Source organism: Lutra lutra, chromosome 6 (genome assembly GCF_902655055.1).
Source record: "Lutra lutra chromosome 6, mLutLut1.2, whole genome shotgun sequence".
In the NCBI taxonomy this organism is placed as follows: Eukaryota; Metazoa; Chordata; class Mammalia; order Carnivora; family Mustelidae; genus Lutra; species Lutra lutra.
In genome coordinates this window covers 144658546-144676369 of record NC_062283.1, presented here as the reverse complement: position 1 = coordinate 144676369, position 17824 = coordinate 144658546, and the positions used below count along the sequence as shown (strand labels likewise).

General features: G+C 50.8%; 1 protein-coding gene across 1 annotated transcript in view; it reads right to left on the bottom strand.

Annotated features, from left to right (window-relative positions):
• SYNJ2 (synaptojanin 2) overlaps window positions 1–17824 on the bottom strand; it is a 96544-nt gene that overhangs the window by 6844 nt on the left and 71876 nt on the right. The window contains 11 exon segments of the mRNA XM_047732911.1: window positions 87–203; window positions 2228–2362; window positions 4735–4908; window positions 5339–5507; window positions 6061–6139; window positions 6255–6473; window positions 10322–10439; window positions 11474–11630; window positions 13196–13354; window positions 15504–15696; window positions 17463–17603. Coding sequence (XP_047588867.1) covers window positions 87–203; window positions 2228–2362; window positions 4735–4908; window positions 5339–5507; window positions 6061–6139; window positions 6255–6473; window positions 10322–10439; window positions 11474–11630; window positions 13196–13354; window positions 15504–15696; window positions 17463–17603 — 1661 coding nt within the window.

The following is a 17824-nucleotide window of genomic DNA, read 5'->3' as shown; positions in this document are numbered from 1 at the left end:
TCTCAGGGGCTGAAGATGAACCACGGGACAGGTCCCTCAGGTCTGAAACGATGGTCTGTTTCGCTCTGAGCTGAACACAGGGAAACTCACTGCCTGCTGGGGTGCTCCCGGCAGAAGTCTGGCCGTCTGCAAGATCGAGTACTGCCCGTGGGTGCCCAACGAGATGGACACGTCCGACGCCGACTTTTTCACCATTAAACCAGCTGTGAAAACCAAGGAGGGCGGAGTCTCAATCTCAGTGAGTTACGGCTGCTGTGAGGCCCATTCCCAGCCAGCCGAGAGCCAGGCCAACCGCGGACGCGCTTAGGGTCTGAGCCCGTGAGGCCAGGTGGGGACCGACAGGGTTGATGTTTTCGCTTTTGATTCTCAGTTTGTGCCTGTTCTCTCGTTATTATTTGAGTGCAAGTTTTTTTTTTTTTTTAAGATTTTATTTATTTATTTGACAGAGAGAGATCACAAGCAGGCAGAGAGGCAGGCAAAGAGACAGGAGGAATCAGGCTCCCTGCTGAGCAGAGAGCCCGATGCGGGACTCGATCCCAGAACTCCGAGATCACGACCTGAGCCGAAGGCAGCGGCTTAACCCACTGAGCCACCCAGGCGCCCCTGAGTGCAAGTTTTAATCTAACATCCTGGAGGGGGAGGAATTCAAAAATCTGATATAAAAGTCAATTTTAAAATATACTCCTATTATTCTGACCCCATTTTAAAAATGATTTATGAGCAAAATCTAAAAAATCCCAAAGCAGGAGAATAAATGATATGAAATGACACAGTCATTGAGAAATCATATTTTATGATTTCTAACATTTAGGGGTTCGTTGGTTTTGGCTCAGGTTTTGATCTTAGGGTCGTGAGATTGAGTCCTGCATTGGGCTCTGCGCTCAGTGCAGAGTCTGCTTGGGGCCCTCTCTTCCTCTCTCTCTTCCCCTGACACTGGTATGAGCATGCTCTCTCTCTAAAAATAAATAAAGGAATCTTGGGCGCCTGGGTGGCTCAGTGGGTTAAGCCTCTGCCTTCGGCTCAGGTCACAATCTCAGGATCCTGGGATCGAGCCCCGCATCGGGCTCTCTGCTCAGCAGGGAGCCTGCTTCCCCCTCTCTCTCTGCCTGCCTCTCTGTGTACTTGCGATCTCTCTCTCTGTCAAATGAATGGATAAAATCTTTAAAAAATAAGTAAGTAAATAAAGGAATCTTAAAAAAAAAAAAAAAAAAATGTGAAGACACAGACATTAGATGAAAGACAAAGGACCAAACAATGGATACCAGTTTTGTAAAAAAATAAATAACCACGTGTAGATACTGATGTATTTAATTAGAAAAAGGCTAGAAATCTTGTGGTTAACAATTGCTATTTGTAGACAATCAAGTGAACTTAAAAAATTTTATTTTTTGTATTTACCTACTTTTATAAATTTCCACAATATAAATTTTACTTTTTATTTATTGTTCTATTGTCTGAGTGTTAACTGAGAAAAGGAAAGAATATGCTTAAGAAGTCACGTGCTTTCAGCTTGGATCGAGGACTATTGTGACATAAGCCAAGATGAACCCAATGAGAAGGTAAAGCCTGAGGGAAAATCCATGTGTCTGACTGCCACACTTTTGGGGTGCGGGGGGGGGGGGGAGTAAACAGTAGAGGTAAAACAGAAAGTGCTCCAAAGCACGTCACCAGTATCTTTTCAGGTCATTACGGGAAGCTTGAGGGGCCAAGGACAGCTGTGGAGGAGACAGGAAGAGGAGCGCTGTCCTCGGAGTTGGGCTGAGAAGGGCCCATCCTCAGGCCGCCGAATGCCAGGGACAGCAAGCGTAGGCCCACAGAAGCCAGGACGCCTGGGGTGTCGGATATAAGGGTTCACTGGAGCCCTGGGAAATGGGGAGGGGACAGCAGGTGCAGAAAAAAAGCTACTTCTGTGGGGCTGCAGAGGAAGGTGCTAGAAGGTCTTTGCTTGCTGGGCCCCCCCTCAATTTTCCATTCTCTACCATCTCCAACAGAAAGCCCAGAGCAAACCACGGCTACGGGAAGGCCAACAGCTGGGTAAAAAGAACCACATAGTTCGCCGTGAGAAACACAACTATTTCTGGGATCGACCCAGAAAGGAGCCTGAGGAGGAGAAGATGCTGGGGACCCGGGCGAGGCAGCAGCGACTCAGAGGCAGGTGCTGAGTAGCGGGAAAGGGGTGGTTATTCCCAGCAGGCACGGTGGCAAGCCGAAAGCAACAGAGTCTTACTTGGAGGGGGGGGCCTCTGCGGTGGGTGAGGCGGCCGAGGCCGAGTGGGCACCGACAGAGACCTGCTTGGAGAACGGTGCCGGAAATCTCCACCTGCTTCCAGCTCCTGCTGTACTGCCACCAGCTCAGCGTCATCTGGAGGACACGGCGGAACGCGAGTGAGGCGTGAGGCAGGGCTCAGACCTGGGTCTGCGCGGAACCGACTGTGCAGGAGGGTCCCCCTCCCTCCCGCAGAGCAGGGTCCCTCCTCTCTGCCTCTGCTGACATGGGAGGGCGGGGCGACACCCAGTGCCTGCTTGGAACAGGAGATGAACTGTAGACAAGGCTTTCTGTCCACACATGAGAGACAGGGAGATGTGTCCAAGCGTAGGATTAGGGTTATTTCCTTCTGAAATAACGAAGGAGACCACACAGAGAAGAGGAGAGAGTTGAAGACCAGAGCCCCTCGGTTTGAATTCCTCACTCTAACACAGGACAGCTGCTTTGGAGGCTGAGAACAGTCTCTGCCTCTGCCCCTGCCATCCCGTGGCAAGCTCCTGGAATGGGGGGGGTCCCTGCTCACCCATCAAGCCCCAAGTACCGTCACCCATTGCCAGCTACTGCACAGGTGATCGACCTCCTGCCTGTCCTGCAAATAACTTCTAAGGCTAGGAGGCGCGTGAGGAGGTGACTACTCTAATTTTTATTATACATTTATGACACGTAAGTTCAGGAACACGGCAGGTCTCCTCTCCCACACTACAATGTAGCCCGATGCATTTTATTTTCACTCAGACACTCCACCCCTCACATTTCCATCAGCTCAAACCCATGTATTTCTGAGGTTGGAGCTGGGAAGAGGCAGGGCTTCTCCTTTTAATGGGAAGCGTCGAGGACATGCCTTCACATCTGCCAGGTGGCAAGGTCACCCACATAGTCCCGTGCTCTCCTAATTTTTCATTCCAAGAGGCCTTGGTGCCCATATGTGCCTTCCCCTCAAGGAGCTTCCTGAATGATGGCCACTCCTGCAGAAAAGGACCTCCGGCTGTCTGAAGGGCATTCCCTTCGGCCCCTTCTATCCGGGCAGGAGCCCTCTGGATGTGCAGGGCACAGAATCACCTGGGTTGGGCGGCCATCCCCAAACCCAGCCATGCATCTCAGTCACCTGGGGAGCTTCATGAGATACCAGATTTCCAGGGCCCCAGCCCCACCCCCCACCAAACCCACATCTCCATGACGGGGCTCTGCAAGTGTACCTTTAAGAGGTTCCTATGGCTCAGTGCAGCCAGGCTCCTAACCACCTTTGGGACCATGGCACAAAGGGACTTGGGGTGCCTGCGCCTCTCCTGGCAAATTACCTTCCCTGGGAAGACTCTCAGTTCACTTTCAGCCTATTCTGTAGTCTCAGCTGCAGCTCATGGCAACTTTCCGAACCTACTAGACAGAGCTTTCCTCCAATGGGGGAGGCACCGTGAGCAGCAGCGGGAAGGCTCTCGTGGCCGTGGCAGAGTCTGGGGCTGGAGCACAGACAGCCCTCCTTTCCAGCCCGGGAAAGGCCAGCGGGCTTTACAACTTATTCCAAAGGGCCGTTACACTATGTTACCTAGGGCTTTGCAGTTCAATCTGCGGGACTTTCCGTCCCTCTTTGCTTAAGTCTCAAATGATAGAATGATGCTAATGTATCATATTACTGTGTAATAACATGTTACAGGAATGTAACAAGACCCCGGCACTCAGGACATAGATGCTGGACACCAGAGGGTGTGGTAAAGTGAAATACATCAGATGTAGAAAGACAAGCATGATTTCACTTACATGTGGAATCTAAAAAAATGAAACAGCAGCCAAGAACAAAAACAAAAACAAACCCCAAACCCAGAAAGAGACTCATACCTACAGGAGACTGGTGGTGCACTGGGGGGTGAGATGCGGGTAGGTGAAGGGGATTAAGAGACACAAACTTCCAATTTAAAATAAGTCAGTTATTGGGTGAAAAGTATAGCGTAGGGAATACAGTCAGTAACACTGTTTCAATATTATATGGGGACAGATGGTAACCGCACACAGTGTAATGTACAGAATTACTGGTTCACTAAGTTGTACACCTGAAACCAATATAACGTGGCATGTCAATTATATTTCAATAAAAAAAATTATGTCTCTTATGGGATTGAAACGAACATCGTGGGGAGGAAAAACGGAATTACAAATGTAAAGCTAGTTCAGGGCTGTGGCCATTTAAACATCCGGAGGAAACAGGAATTACCATGGGTCTGGTGTGCTATAGCGGTACCAGCAGTTTAAAAAAAAAAAAAAAAAAGGTAAATAAAAAGCACTGGAGAAAGTCAATGTGGTGGTAGCTGGACACGGGCCCAGAGCCCGGTTTCCACCCACTTGCTAGGACTTGTGGTTTCAGCCCTGGTGTGGGCTGTGAGCACATAATTGTGGCCTCGTGCAAAGCCCTGGGCCTGAGAGAGAGAGCGGACTCGAAGCCCGCGGCTCTTTAGCAAAGGGAGGGGCCGAGCTACCTTGGCAGGTCGGGTGCAGCTTCTTTTTGTTGAGCGCAGGTGACTTGCCGGCGGGCATCGCGGCTGTGGGGCTGGGGGCCTCGGAGAGGCTGTCCCCGCTCATCTCCCCGTCTGAGGCCACAGGCTGACTTAGCTCATCCGCCAAATAGTCTTCGTCATCTTCGAGGATATCGCCTTGGGGAGGAAATGTCACAGCGCACAATGAGGGCAAATGGCACGGGGTCTGTCACCATCTGGGCTTGCTGCTCGGCGTCAGGAGGCCTGCGGCCCAGCTTCCGGCAGCCCGGGGGCAGCCACGCGTCAACTGGTACAGAACCCCAGTTCCATTCAGGCCTGAGACACGGAGTGAGCCCACAGCCCAGACAGCCTCAAAGCCACTGTCCTGTCATTTCAGATGGCTCCAGGGCTTACTGACTGCTTCAGGCATCTCCCCCAGATGTGCACAGCGCCCAGCTTCGCTCGTGGAATACAGTGCGTGTGCCCCAAGGACCCTCTGTCACCTTTAGGTGTGAGAAGGGGTCTTGAAAATCTCACGCTGGTCGTGGGAACTTCTTGCCTGCTGGCCTCGCCACAATGACCCAGAGGTCCTTGCAGAGCTACTCACCCTCTGACTCATAGTCCAGGGTTGTGAAGTCGAAGTTTTCCTCCAGCAAACAGGAATTGGCAGTGGGAGACATGGAGGCCATGCTATCCCGTTTTCGGATGATCTCCTCTTGCAAACCTTTCAGCCAGTCCTTGGTCTTTGGTCTGATCTTCACGGCTCTGCCTTTCACCTGCGAGGACAGAGTGGCCATCTGAGAAGGGAGTACAGACCTTAGAACCACCTCCTTTGCTCTCAAAGGGCATCCGGCTCAAACTCATGCATCAGGAGTAGGCCAATCTTCCTGCTTTGCCAAAAAAAGTTGAGGACCTAGACCTCAGGCAAGATCAGCAGAGCTCACATTTGGTCTAACTGAAAGTTGAATCATCATCTCCAGCTTTTCATCCCATGTGAACGTAAAACCAGGATATTATCAAAATGGAAACTACCTGTACACTGCAGATTCCAAAATACACCGTCTAATGAGAAGAATAGCAAATGCCCTCCCACGTGCAAGTGTGAGCCAGGACAGACCCAGTGATTTCAGCGGGATCTACCCTCTAACATTTGCTCTTCCTTCCAGATTCTGCAAATGGCTAGGGTTGGACATTAGAGACCTCAACGAGGAGACCAGGAACAGACACCAGAAGGAAGGGTGCTAATTAGCTCCTGCCCTCATGTGGTGCCCAAGAAAACTCTGGGGAGTTAAGCAGCCCCCGTGCCATGGGGGACCGAGCATGACTCACCTTCATACCATCCACATCCAGGACGCTGAGAGCTGAGTGACTGTCTGCAAAAGTCACCAGCATCTGCCCTTGGTTGATCCTGGAATAAATGAGATGCTCCAAGTCAATGCCAAGAACAACCGGCAGTTCTCATGGCTCTGGCTGGTGATACATCTAAGAGGCACACAGGACCCATCCCAGCCAGGCGTGAGTACCTGACAAGAACGATGGTCCCATAATTGCCCAGGGTCTGCATGAGCTCTGTGCGCACATCTTCAGGAAACTCGTTTTTCTCCTCTAAGGTCGGTGACTGAAGGTTGACTACAACCGTGGCATCCAGGGGGCCCTGGAAAGAGGACACTTCCCGGAACACCATCTCCCGAGCACCCACATCAACTTCTTGAACTTCCACCTCAACGATTGCCAGCACAGGTCTGCGTTAGACGGGGGGGGGGGAAGACAGGTGATGGGTGACGGGGCCGAGGAGGGCCCAATCCCCAGAGATCCGCTGTCAAGAGTGAACATCCACTGCCCGTGGGTGTGGCCCCAGCCCGGCACGGAGCCTGGCTGTCCTGTCCTAGGCTTTCCGACTCTATCTTTGGCCAACCTTAGCATTACCTTAGCATTCTTGCCTAAGGATGATTTGGAGAAAACAGCACTGGCTCTTAGCTGAGATTTTTCTACGTGGTATTACTCAGTACTGCCAAGGATGGAGAGAGGTGGGAATTCCCCCTTTGCTAGGGGTTCAAGTTTTTGGAGGGCTATTTGGCAATTGCTATTAAGAATCTCAATAATGTTCATCTCTTTCAACCTACTAATTTTAATTCTAGGCCTTTGTTCTAAGAAAGTGATCAGAGAGGCATACAAAGATTTGTACGCAAGGATGATCATTACAGCACTGTTGATGGAAGGAGAGAGGGGAAACAGTTAACTGTCCCATAATAGGGAAACGGTTATGATGCAGCCATATGATAATATTTTATACAACCAATAAGAATAATGTCAGAGAAGCCAAGTTGACATACTCAGGAAAATAGATCAGCAAGAAATAATGCAGTCATTGTTTATTGCCATTGTGATACAGGGGTGGGTTTACTCCCTTTGCAAAAATTTAGGAAATCCTCTATTATGAAGATTACATAATTTTTTTAAAAGATTTTTATTTGTCAGATTGAGAGAGAGAGAGAGAGCACAAGCAGAGCGAGAAGCAGTCAGAGGGAGAAACAGGATCCTCGCTGAGCAAGGAACCCGACCCGGGACTTGATCCCAGAGCCCCTGGGATCATCACAGGCAAAGGCAGAGGCCCAACCATCTGAGCCACCCGGGTGCCCCGATTATGTAATCTTCTTGAAGACATTTACAGTACAGTGTTAAGAGGAAACAAAACAGAAGAGACAATAGTAGATCGTATGGTGGTAACCCTGAAAACCAGGGACATGGCAAAAATGAGGAGATGTGAATGATAATGTGTGCTTCTCACACATTTATGTTGCAGTTGTTAGATTTTTGGTTTTGGGGTTTTTTGGGGGGTATCTAGAAGAAAAAAGAAGATGGGGAAAATCTGATGCTGGGATACACACTAAGTGAGAAGCAGAAAACCTCTTCCCACGAGCCACACGTCCAGATGGGAAGCGTGGTGGCTGAGGAAGCAGGTGCAGGTGCCCGCGGGCTGCGCCCCCAGCAGGAATGCAAATGGGCTACAGAGAAGCAGGACAACTGCACGAATCTGCAGAAGATGTGGCTGGCAGGGAAAAGCCAGTCCCCCTCATTTTGATCTCATTTATGCTTAGAATGATGAAATTATGGAAAAGGAGAGAAAGAGCAGTGGTGGACAGGGGTTAGGGAGCAGAGGGCTGTGGAAAGACGCCGGGAGGCACCCTGTGGTGAAGGAGATGTTCTGTATCTTGACAGTGACTTTGTTGCTACAGAGTGACAGGACCTCCTCACCGTGGGGCCTGGGGAAAGCGTATGCGCACTCCCCGTATTATTCCTTACAATAGCCCGCCAGTGTAGAATTACCTCAACATAAAACGTTTAACTTAAAAATATAAATGCAGGGGCGCCTGGGTGGCTCAGTGGGTTAAAGCCTCTGCCTTCAGCTTAGGTTATGATCCCAGGGTCCTGGGATCGAGCCCTGCATCAGGGAGCCTGCTTCCCTTCCTCCTCTCTCTCTGCCTGCCTCTCTGCCTACTTGTGATCTCTGTCAAATAAATAAAAAAAAAATCTTAAAAAAAATAAAATAAATGCAGTAAGGCAACATGGTAAGTCTGCAAGATATAATCCTAATGGTCTCTATGCGTGTGTGTGTGTGTGTAAAAAGGTGTCGGCACTGGGCACACACCACACACAGGCTAACATTTTGGTGTAAAAGCTTCTAACACGTGTGGAAAATGCAGAAGACACCTAACAGACCATTATAGACATTGTCTCAGAGGAACTATGGAGGGTTTGTTTGCGCCCGTGTGGTTCCCCTAACGGCCAGTAACTGAGGGCTCTGCTTTTGTCATCAGAAAGATCCGCAAATGTTGAAGACGCTCTTCAAACCAGCTCCTGGCGTACCAGCTGAGCGAAGGCGACTCTGTCCTTCTGGCTGCTCAGGCCCAGCTCTGGGAGCCTCCTCAAATCCTCCCTCTCTTTCTCTCTCTCTCACACACACACACGCATGGGACACACTATCCAACCCTTAGGCAATTCTGTGGGCTCCACTTTCAAAGTCTATCCAGAACCCAACCATGTCTCGCCATGGGACCCATGACCACCTGGTCCAAGGCTGTCACTGTTTCTTCCCTTGCCTACTGTGCCAGCTTCTTCCTTGGACCCACTGCACTCTCTTTGGCTGACTCTGTCAACACATCGTCAGATGAGGCCACTCCTCAGCCCGAGGAAAACCCAAACCCCACGTTCTTGGGCCCACAGGCTTCCACACGGCCTGTGCTGCTCCTCAGCTTCTAGGACTTCCTCTACTCTTCCCGTTCCCCCTCGATTCTCTGGATCCCTGAAGGTTCACTGCCTCGCTCCTCACCCTGGAATGCTCTCTCCCTGATACCGCTATGGCTCACTCTCTCTCTTCCTTCAGGTCTGGCCTCCATGGTTATCCTATCTGAAAGGCCTTCCTTGAAGGCCAACCCTTTTTCTGAGTCTTATCATTACCATTTTTCCTTTCACGTTTGTTTACTGTCTGTCCTCACTAGACAACTTCCCGGGAATGGGGTCTTGTCTGTTTTATTCTCTGTCAATCCTCAGTGCCAGGAACAGGGCCTAGTATACAAGGTCTTTCAGGGAATAGTGGTTAAAGGAGTTGCTTCTAAAGACACTCACTGAACTACCAAACCTAAAGTTCTCTGTAGAAAGTCCCATAACCGGAGATTCCCCAAGGTTTGTTTCTAGGTGTGTATTTGCAACAACAGGTTTCTTAAGAATTTAGAGTATCTAAAGATTTCAACCTACTGGCTGACCAGCTCTTCACCACCAAATCTCTCATAATTTCTTTCCTTGTAGAAGTTGAAAACGACAGGCTAGTTTTGGTAGCAGCCATGGGAGGAGCAAATCCTTCCTATTTACACCCTCAGATGCCATCCTCTGTCTCTTTCAAGATACTCCACGAGACTAATCACCCTCCATGGCTGGTCCCAGCACACTTCGAGCTGACCGATCCTGCTGCTGTGTTCTGTCCATAATGCAAGACAGGCAGGCCAAACCGACAGCTCAGAGCATTAAAGAACTCAGATCCAACACTTACAAACCCTCTGGCATTTGCAATGATAAAATATTAGAGAAAAAAATTTTTAAAAATTAGAAAAAAATCAGAAAAAAAAATTACTAGCAGGTGAATGGGTACATTCCATGGATATATTCAGTCGAATACTGGACAGCAATTACAAGGGAATGAGCCAGGTCTGTAACATCAATGTGACTGTGTCTCAAAGACATTAAGTGACCAAAAAAAAAAAAAAAAAAAGCAAGTTGTGCAGTGACATCATTTATGGGAATTTCAATGACAAAATAGGCTGCACCTTTGCAATTTTTATCCCTGAGGTCATTTATAATAATGTGAGCAATTGCCATACTAACACGGATTAAATCTTGGTGGTGCGGACACAGCTATTGGTCACCCTCTTCTTCGTTCTTTGATATCTTTCACACGTGTGCACACACGCATTCTGCGGGGGACAGCGTGTCCGTTCATTTCGGGGAACAGCAGACGCCACTTTCCGCAGCCCAGGACAATGGGATTTGCTCTTCCCATGGCTGCTACCAAAACTAGCCTGTCTGATCACCGTACCTGTGATCAGACGCTTGGAGCTCGGCTCGGCCGTAATACTTGAGGGCACCAGGAGACCAGGAATGTGTGACGGTGCTGTCAGCATCTATGTCGTTTTCTAGAAGGTTGAGTTCTCCAGCTGCTCGCAGAGGTTCCAATCAAGAGACCCATACACAACACAATACAGTGTCAACATACGAGAAACATACGAGAAACATACGAGAAACATAGGAGAGCGAGAGCGCTGACAGAGGAAGCTTGTGCCAGGGGTCTACTGCATGGACACGCCTGTCTCAAACCCGTTTGCTCTAACCCGAGCTGGCTTGGGCGGGGGTGGGGAGGGAAGGAGGTCAGGGTCGGGGAGAGGGGGTCTAGGGTACAGAATGTCTGTAGATGATCCAGTGCTGCTACGTCCTTCCCAGGGGACAACCCGAGTGGGTATGCAGACGTAGCTGTGGGGTTCCCGTCCCAGGGGCTATAGAAACACAGGAAGTCTGCAGCCCTGTATGTAGGCAAAGCCAAGGCCAAGGACATCACGGTATGCCTGCCTCTCAAGGCCTGGACGACGTCCACAGACGTCCAGAGACTGATCTGAATGACGGGATTCCCTGGCTTTGAAATCTCTGTGCCCATCTTGCCCGAAAAGCAGAGCTGTTTGACCTCCCGGTGCCCTAATCCACCACCCTTCCTGGTGGGCCGTCGCTAGCAATTCAAGACATCCTTGACAACCGATTGAGAGAAAACGCTCCTTTCCTGCGTCTGGCTCATGTTCAATGCAGAGCTGGAGCTTGAAGCAGGTCAGCGTTTGGTTGAATGAAATGTGAGGGATGACTTGCACGTGTGTAAGAGGGACAGTCACTGGAGGCGAAGAGCCGAGGCTTCTCTCCTTGCTGTCCACCCAGAACAGAACGCAGATGGCACAGGGTGTGTGTGTCAGGCAGAGGGAAGGGGACAGCCATGACGCAGGGATGGGGAGAGCCAGGGGGTTCCCCAAAACACAACTCCCAAAGCTTAGGGGCTCCCTACTGGAATGAGTTTCCTATAGTTCTGGGTCAAGACAGTTGTCATTTATACAGCAAAGCGCGCCGCGCTGAATGAATGTGACCGACTTCCCCTCTGCACTATCGAGCGCGCAGCCTCAACCACCTCCAAACGCACGCACATCTCACGCACCTGTCCTGTCAAAAGAGTGCCTCTTCCTCCACCACAGAACCCTGTCTGTCCAGGCAGGGGTGCGGCACTTGTCACTCGTGTCGTAGGCAGCCGAGCCAACATCATACTTGTAGGTGGGTCCAAAATTAATGGCGCCTTCATGAAAGTCTTTAAAAATCTATTGGGAGAAAAGACCAAGACCACCTTAGCTCTTCTAGATTCTGTACATCGCACGCAAAAACCCAAAATAAAAAAGCACGTTCCGGAGTGCTCTAGTCCTAAAAAAGACAGAATCTGCCTTGTAGTTTTAAGTATGTTTACAACTGAACACGGGTGTGCTATTTCGTTAGCAAGAGAGGGATGGCTGCTCATCCCGCTGACTTACACACCACCCCGGGATCTCCCACCCAGCCTGGGTACCCGAGGTACCACCGTCCACGTCAGTGCCCAGGAGACAAGGGAAGGCGCGAGGCAAGAACCCCAGCTGTTCATCTGCTCAGCGTCAGAGCGAGCGCAATGCCGGGCCCGACCGGACAAGGCCTTCGTTGACATCCGCTAACTCAATGAGTTGCGCAAATGGAGCCCAGACCTGAAACTGAATTCTGTTTCTGTTTGGCTCTAGATCTAGCCCCAGCACTGTGAGAAGACCCTGGAAAGACCTCACTACTTCTCTCTGGGCACCTGCGGGAGGGTGTGGACAGCACCGGTGGAAGAAAGAAAAACCTGCTCTAGACAGGGAAAGTGTGGTTCCTCTCCGTCTGGCCAGCCCTCGGCAATCCACCTCCGCGGCAGGCTGAGCGGGGAGTGAACAGGGAACCGCAAAGAATGTCTGACTCTTGCTGTAGGGGAGACCTCAACGCCTCTGGATACGGGACCAGCTGCTTTGTTTTCAAAAGGTAAACAGAGTGCAGCTGTGCTCCCGTCATCTCAGCCCCACCAGCTGCAAAGCTAACAGGCACCCAAACGAGCAATAGCATTAGCTGGAGAAGATGTTCTGGGTCACCCGGAGGCTGGCCAGGGTGACCTGGAGGAACCTGGAGGATTCCATACTTGAATCTTTCCTATCACGTCACTAAAAAATAGCACATGGTGGCTCACTCGGTTGAGCATCTGACTCCTGATTTCTGCTCAGGTCATAATCTCAGGGTCATGAGATCAAGCCCCGTGTCAGGCTCCACACTCGGTGGGAAGTCTGCTTGAGATTCTCTCCTTCTGCCCCTCCCCCCACTCATGTTCCATCTCTCTACAATAAATCAATAAATCTTTAAAAAAGAAACTGCACATGGGTCATGTAGGGGATAAACGTGAGCTCTGTAGCTTGACAGCTGTGGGCGGCATCATGGCTCTGTGTACTGTGTGACCTTGGGCTCATTGGACCTGGGCCTCAGTCTTCTTGTCTATAAAATGGGTACAATACCGAATTTGTAGCATGGCCCTGAGGATTATCCGCCCAAATTGGTGTATAAAGTATATCAGGTATTGTTCTAACATGTTAGTGTGCTTGCCAATGAGAAACAGAGATCTTATGAAAACAGAGTATTGGAGTGTCACTTGATGGCTAAGTATATGTAAGGACAGCCAGCCAGCCCTATGAGGCTGGCCTGGACATGGGGTGGGGTGGGCTTGCCCACACCGGTGTTCAGCAGCCTCACAACACTGTGCTCATTGCAGACGTGAGCCCCTCACCCCCCAGGAGCTCTGACTCCAACGGAGTACAGCTATAGACTTAAGAGTCCAACTTACTTTCCCACTTGATTTCTGTAGCTGCAGCTGATCAAATTCCAGAAGTTTCTTCCAGTCTTGGCGTTTGACAAAATAGAAGACTTCCTCATAAGTGAGGTCAATGCGGTAGTTGAAATCGCCACACCAAAACACATAATCATGAGAAAAAATGTTTCTTCCCTGTTTCAAGAAAATCACAGTCATTCTGGCCCATCTTGCAAAGGAGGTGGGAGAGCGGGAGGAAAGCTCACCAGGCAGATGATAAAGATGTCTTTTTCCCTAAAAAGCTACTTAACGAAAGACTTCACAGAGAGTACCTCATCTCTCCTTAATCCTGTACACCTGCTGGGGAGCTTTTCGTGGCTATCTTCATTTTAAATTACAGTGTTTTTGAGTGGTTTGGGGAAAGTTCATCTCTAATGGGGAACCACGACTGCCCATCTTCACTGCGCCGGCCCCAGCTTTGAGATCAGGCCGTGTTCCTGCTTTCCTTACGTCTACATCCAAAGACAAGTTGTCCAAACATACAGTGTTATGAGGCTCAGGCTTACAAACATCAAAATGTCCAGGATGTGCAACTTCGTAAAATGTCACGGATTTTATCCATTTTCCTCCTGTGACTCTCTATCCCATTCTTCCCTCCCCCTGCCCTGTCTGGCTCACCCTGAGCCTGTGGTCCCCAGCACAGCTCTGGAGAGCATGGGACCCTCGCCCTTCCTTCCCTGCCATGAATCACAGCGCCAACGACAGCAGCCACAACACACCACCCCTATTGCCCAGCTACCTGTGCCGGGCTCTGTTCTGGGGGTACACTGCCCTCACAGCAACCCTGTGAGGCACGCACTGTTGGTTCTCCTTTAGATAAAAATAAAAAGTTCAAAAGAACCTGCTGCAGTTACACCAATGTGTAATAAAGGCAACTTTGGACTCAGATCTGCCTAACTCCAAAATCTGTTTCTACTATCCTCATGTGGCATTTCCAGTCTAATCTGGACAAAAGATTAACATGATCACAACCAAATCAATAAGCGTGTAGAGCACTGCTTGCCCGACAGAACATTCCGCAGTGATGGAAATGTTCTCCATCCACGCTGTCCAAAACAGGAGCCACCAGCCTCAAGCGGCCACAAGCAGCCACCAAGTGGTCATCAGGAAACGTGGCCCGTGTAACCAAGGAACTTTTCATTTTATTTAAATCCCTGCTTGCGGCTAGTCTGCTGGGCAGCTCAGGTGTAAAGTATTAACTTATACAGGTATCCTCAGTATTTCTATTGAAAAAAAAAAAAAAAAGGCTCTATTTTAAACCCTTTGAATATTTTGCATGTGTCCAAAGTTCAAAATAGCACTTTAAGTGAGAAAGGTTGGACTTTTTTTTTTTTAAACTAAAGGAAAAACAAAGAAAACATGCATCGCGTCCTCTGTGGTCTGGAAGACTTCACGTCGTAAATTTCCCAACTCGACGTGTTTCTTCTTTAATCCAAGAAATAAAAACCACGGCAGAGATTACAGCACTTATTAGTGAAAATGAGGCGTTCTGCCTCGAGTACTCGTGTAGCCCAGTGCACTGGACGTCAGGTTTACCGGTCTACCTGGCCTCACGGGGAGGAGCTCCAGGACCCAGCCAGCTGAGTCACAGACACCGGCAGAACATGTGATGGAAAGAGCTGGCGTCCGCGCAGTGCAGGGAGACGGGGGTTTGCACCAGGCTGAAGGTGTGCAGGCAATCGGCTCCTTGCAGGCTGGGGAACATTCCCAGTATGGAGAGATGGCCTGGCTTTGGGATAGAAACGCCTGCCACCGCTAGAGGGCAGCATGGCGCAGGCTGTCTGCAACCTGGCGCCCAGGTGGGAGGATCCAGACCCCTGGGTCATGAACACTCAGATTTCAAAAAAACGGGCGTTCTTATCTGAGCGGCAACAGTAGGTAGGTCTGAAGACCATGACTCTTAAGAAAAACAAGTCTCCTACTGTTTGGATTCAGATGTTCTTCACTAACTTGGACAAAGCATGGACAGTGAACAAGAAAACCAGAAAACTCACAAAAATGCCAAGAGAAATGTGGGGTGCATAAGGACATTCGGGAAACATATAATAGAGAATACTCCAGGGACATCCCCGGGGCTTAGCTCTACTGTCCCATCCCAGGTCACATCCCCACCCCTGGAGCTGAGCCCTCTGGTGGGGGGGCAGGGACCCTCCTAGAGTCGCTTCCCGGCCCCCACCCCATGGCGGCCTCTATCAGCGGCTCCGGAAACCACGTGTGTGGCCGCCGCTAGCCGGCAGCGAGCACGCGCGCCCGGGTCACATCCCAGGCCACCGTGTGCTCTCACCATTGGGAAACTCAGCTTCTGGGTGATCTCCCTGTAGTCTTCGTTCCTCTCCTTCACCTGGGACTGCCCGGCCGTCAGGTGGCTGCACACGAAGCAGAAGCTGGTGCTGTGGAACTGGAAGCGGATGCCCACGGCCCCTTTGTTCCCGGCCTTTCCCCCCATGCCCGTCTTCACCGTGTCGATGGCCACGTCCCTGCAACACACAAGGTGCACGCGCAGCGGCTCCTCAGCAGCTAAAAAGGAAGAGTGCGAACCAGCTTGTGGCAGCGGGGGGCTGGGCTGTTGGATGGCCTTCTGGGCGGCCAGGCCACCCGGCGACTCCGGACCTCTCTCCTCTCCCCGTGGCAGCCCAGAGGACCCTTTCCACTACCCCAGCTCTCAAGGGCCCCGCGCTCACAAAGGCACCTGGGAAGCTTCCAACCCTAGCCCTGCTTTGCGCACCCAAATCCTCCCAAGTCCCCGTCCCCCTGAGGCCGTGTGGACGGCCCCGTCCCCTGCCCACCCGTCACGGCTTTCCTGCATCAAGAAACAGGAAACATCTAGTGACTGGTGCTGGGCTGCCTAGTGCCTAGGCGGCCTCCTCACAGACACCTGCTCACATGTGATACCAGGTGACAACACACATGTGTGAGTGCACGGGTCTACAGGACGGAGCCCGAGGCACTCGGAGGCCGACACCTGCTCCCTGGGACTATCAGTGGGCAGATGAGGCGAGGGGGTAACCGGCCCAGAAGCCTACGAGCTAAGCCAGCTAAGACTGGAAGAGAGGCTGGGCCCCAGGTGGCTGCAGGGAAATCTGGAGCTCCCGAGCATCGATCCCTTGCTCACGGTTCAACTCTAACCTTTACCCTGACCCTGACCTTTGCCGACTTCCACTCATGCACTTTGGACACCGCCCAAATGCCGGAACAAACAGTTGGGGGGACACAGACTTAAGGAATTTCCCAAAGTCATAGATGAGGACTGTGAACGGGGAGCATAGTCCCGTTCTCCCAGCACGGCCCCTGGCATGCCTCTGGTCCTCTAAATATTCAGAGGTGTTTAACCAGGAGGGGCAAGGTCTAGCCTGGCATGGGCAGTGAGTTTAGCTGGGCATGGGAGGAAACTCTATGGACATGAGTGAGAAGGTAGCAGTGGGAGGTTATGAGTCATTGAGGGAAAAGGTGAATTCTTCCCAAACCTTAAAACACGCATGCACACAGACACCTGTACACACACACACGCACACACACGCACACACGCGCGCACACTCTTTCCTAAGAGAGCACCCATTTGCTGAGGGCTCCCTTTCTGACACACACACACACTTGAGCGGTGTTACAGTGGGGTGACAGCGGTCGAGGCGTTCTGCCCACAAGTCTTATTTAGAACGCTTTTAAAAAGAGACAAAAGCATTGGCATTTCCCGCCGAGTTACTCAGCTCTTGGTCAGAGGTTTCCTGCCTAAAACTTCAACAAGGAATCCCTTTCCTTGCACAAAACTGAGCCTGGGAGGATAACAATCACTCCTTCTGAAAGAGTTCAGCTTCCTGGCCCGCAAGGTTCCCACTGTGGCATTTTAATCTCCAGACAATATTCTATTCAGCCTGCTTTTTCCTCGGGGGGCTGCTACATTTATCTAGAATAATGGCGAGTCCTGATTCCTGTTGCAGGAGGGGAGGAGGGAGAGGAAGTCTGAACAAAACACCAAGACGAGGGTGCCTGGGTGGCTCAGTGGGTTAGGCCGCTGCCTTCAGCTCAGGTCATGATCTCAGGGTCCTGGGATCGAGCCCCATATCGGGCTCTCTGCTCAGCAGGAAGCCTGCTTCCCTTCCTCTCTCTCTCTGCCTGCCTCTCTGCCTACTTGTGATCTCTGCCTGTCAAGTAAATAAATAGATAAATCTTTAAAAAAAAAAAAAAAACACACACCAAGACGAACAACCCCACGTCCCCCAGATGTTCATAAATCGAATGTTCTTACCTGATAAATGGGACATGGTATGGACGTACAAAGATGTACAGACAGACGCCCACCAGCTGTGCCGAAGTCAAGAGAATGTACCTATGAGAGCGTGAGATGGCTTTCTGGAGCTGCTCACCCCACATCTTCCTGTTGGTGGTACTGGAAAAGACGAGAAAGAAATGAAGCTTCACGTTCTGCTGGAGATGGGCTCTCCCACTGACACACTCCTTCAACTCCTATTCTTTTCATAGGACTGCTGTCACGCTGTCCCCTCTCCCGTGTTAGTGCCATGCTGTCATCTCCGCAACGGGCTGTCCGCCTATTTCTGGCTGTGTCGTACACATCATTGCTCATACCACACCCCACCCTGCCACTAAAAC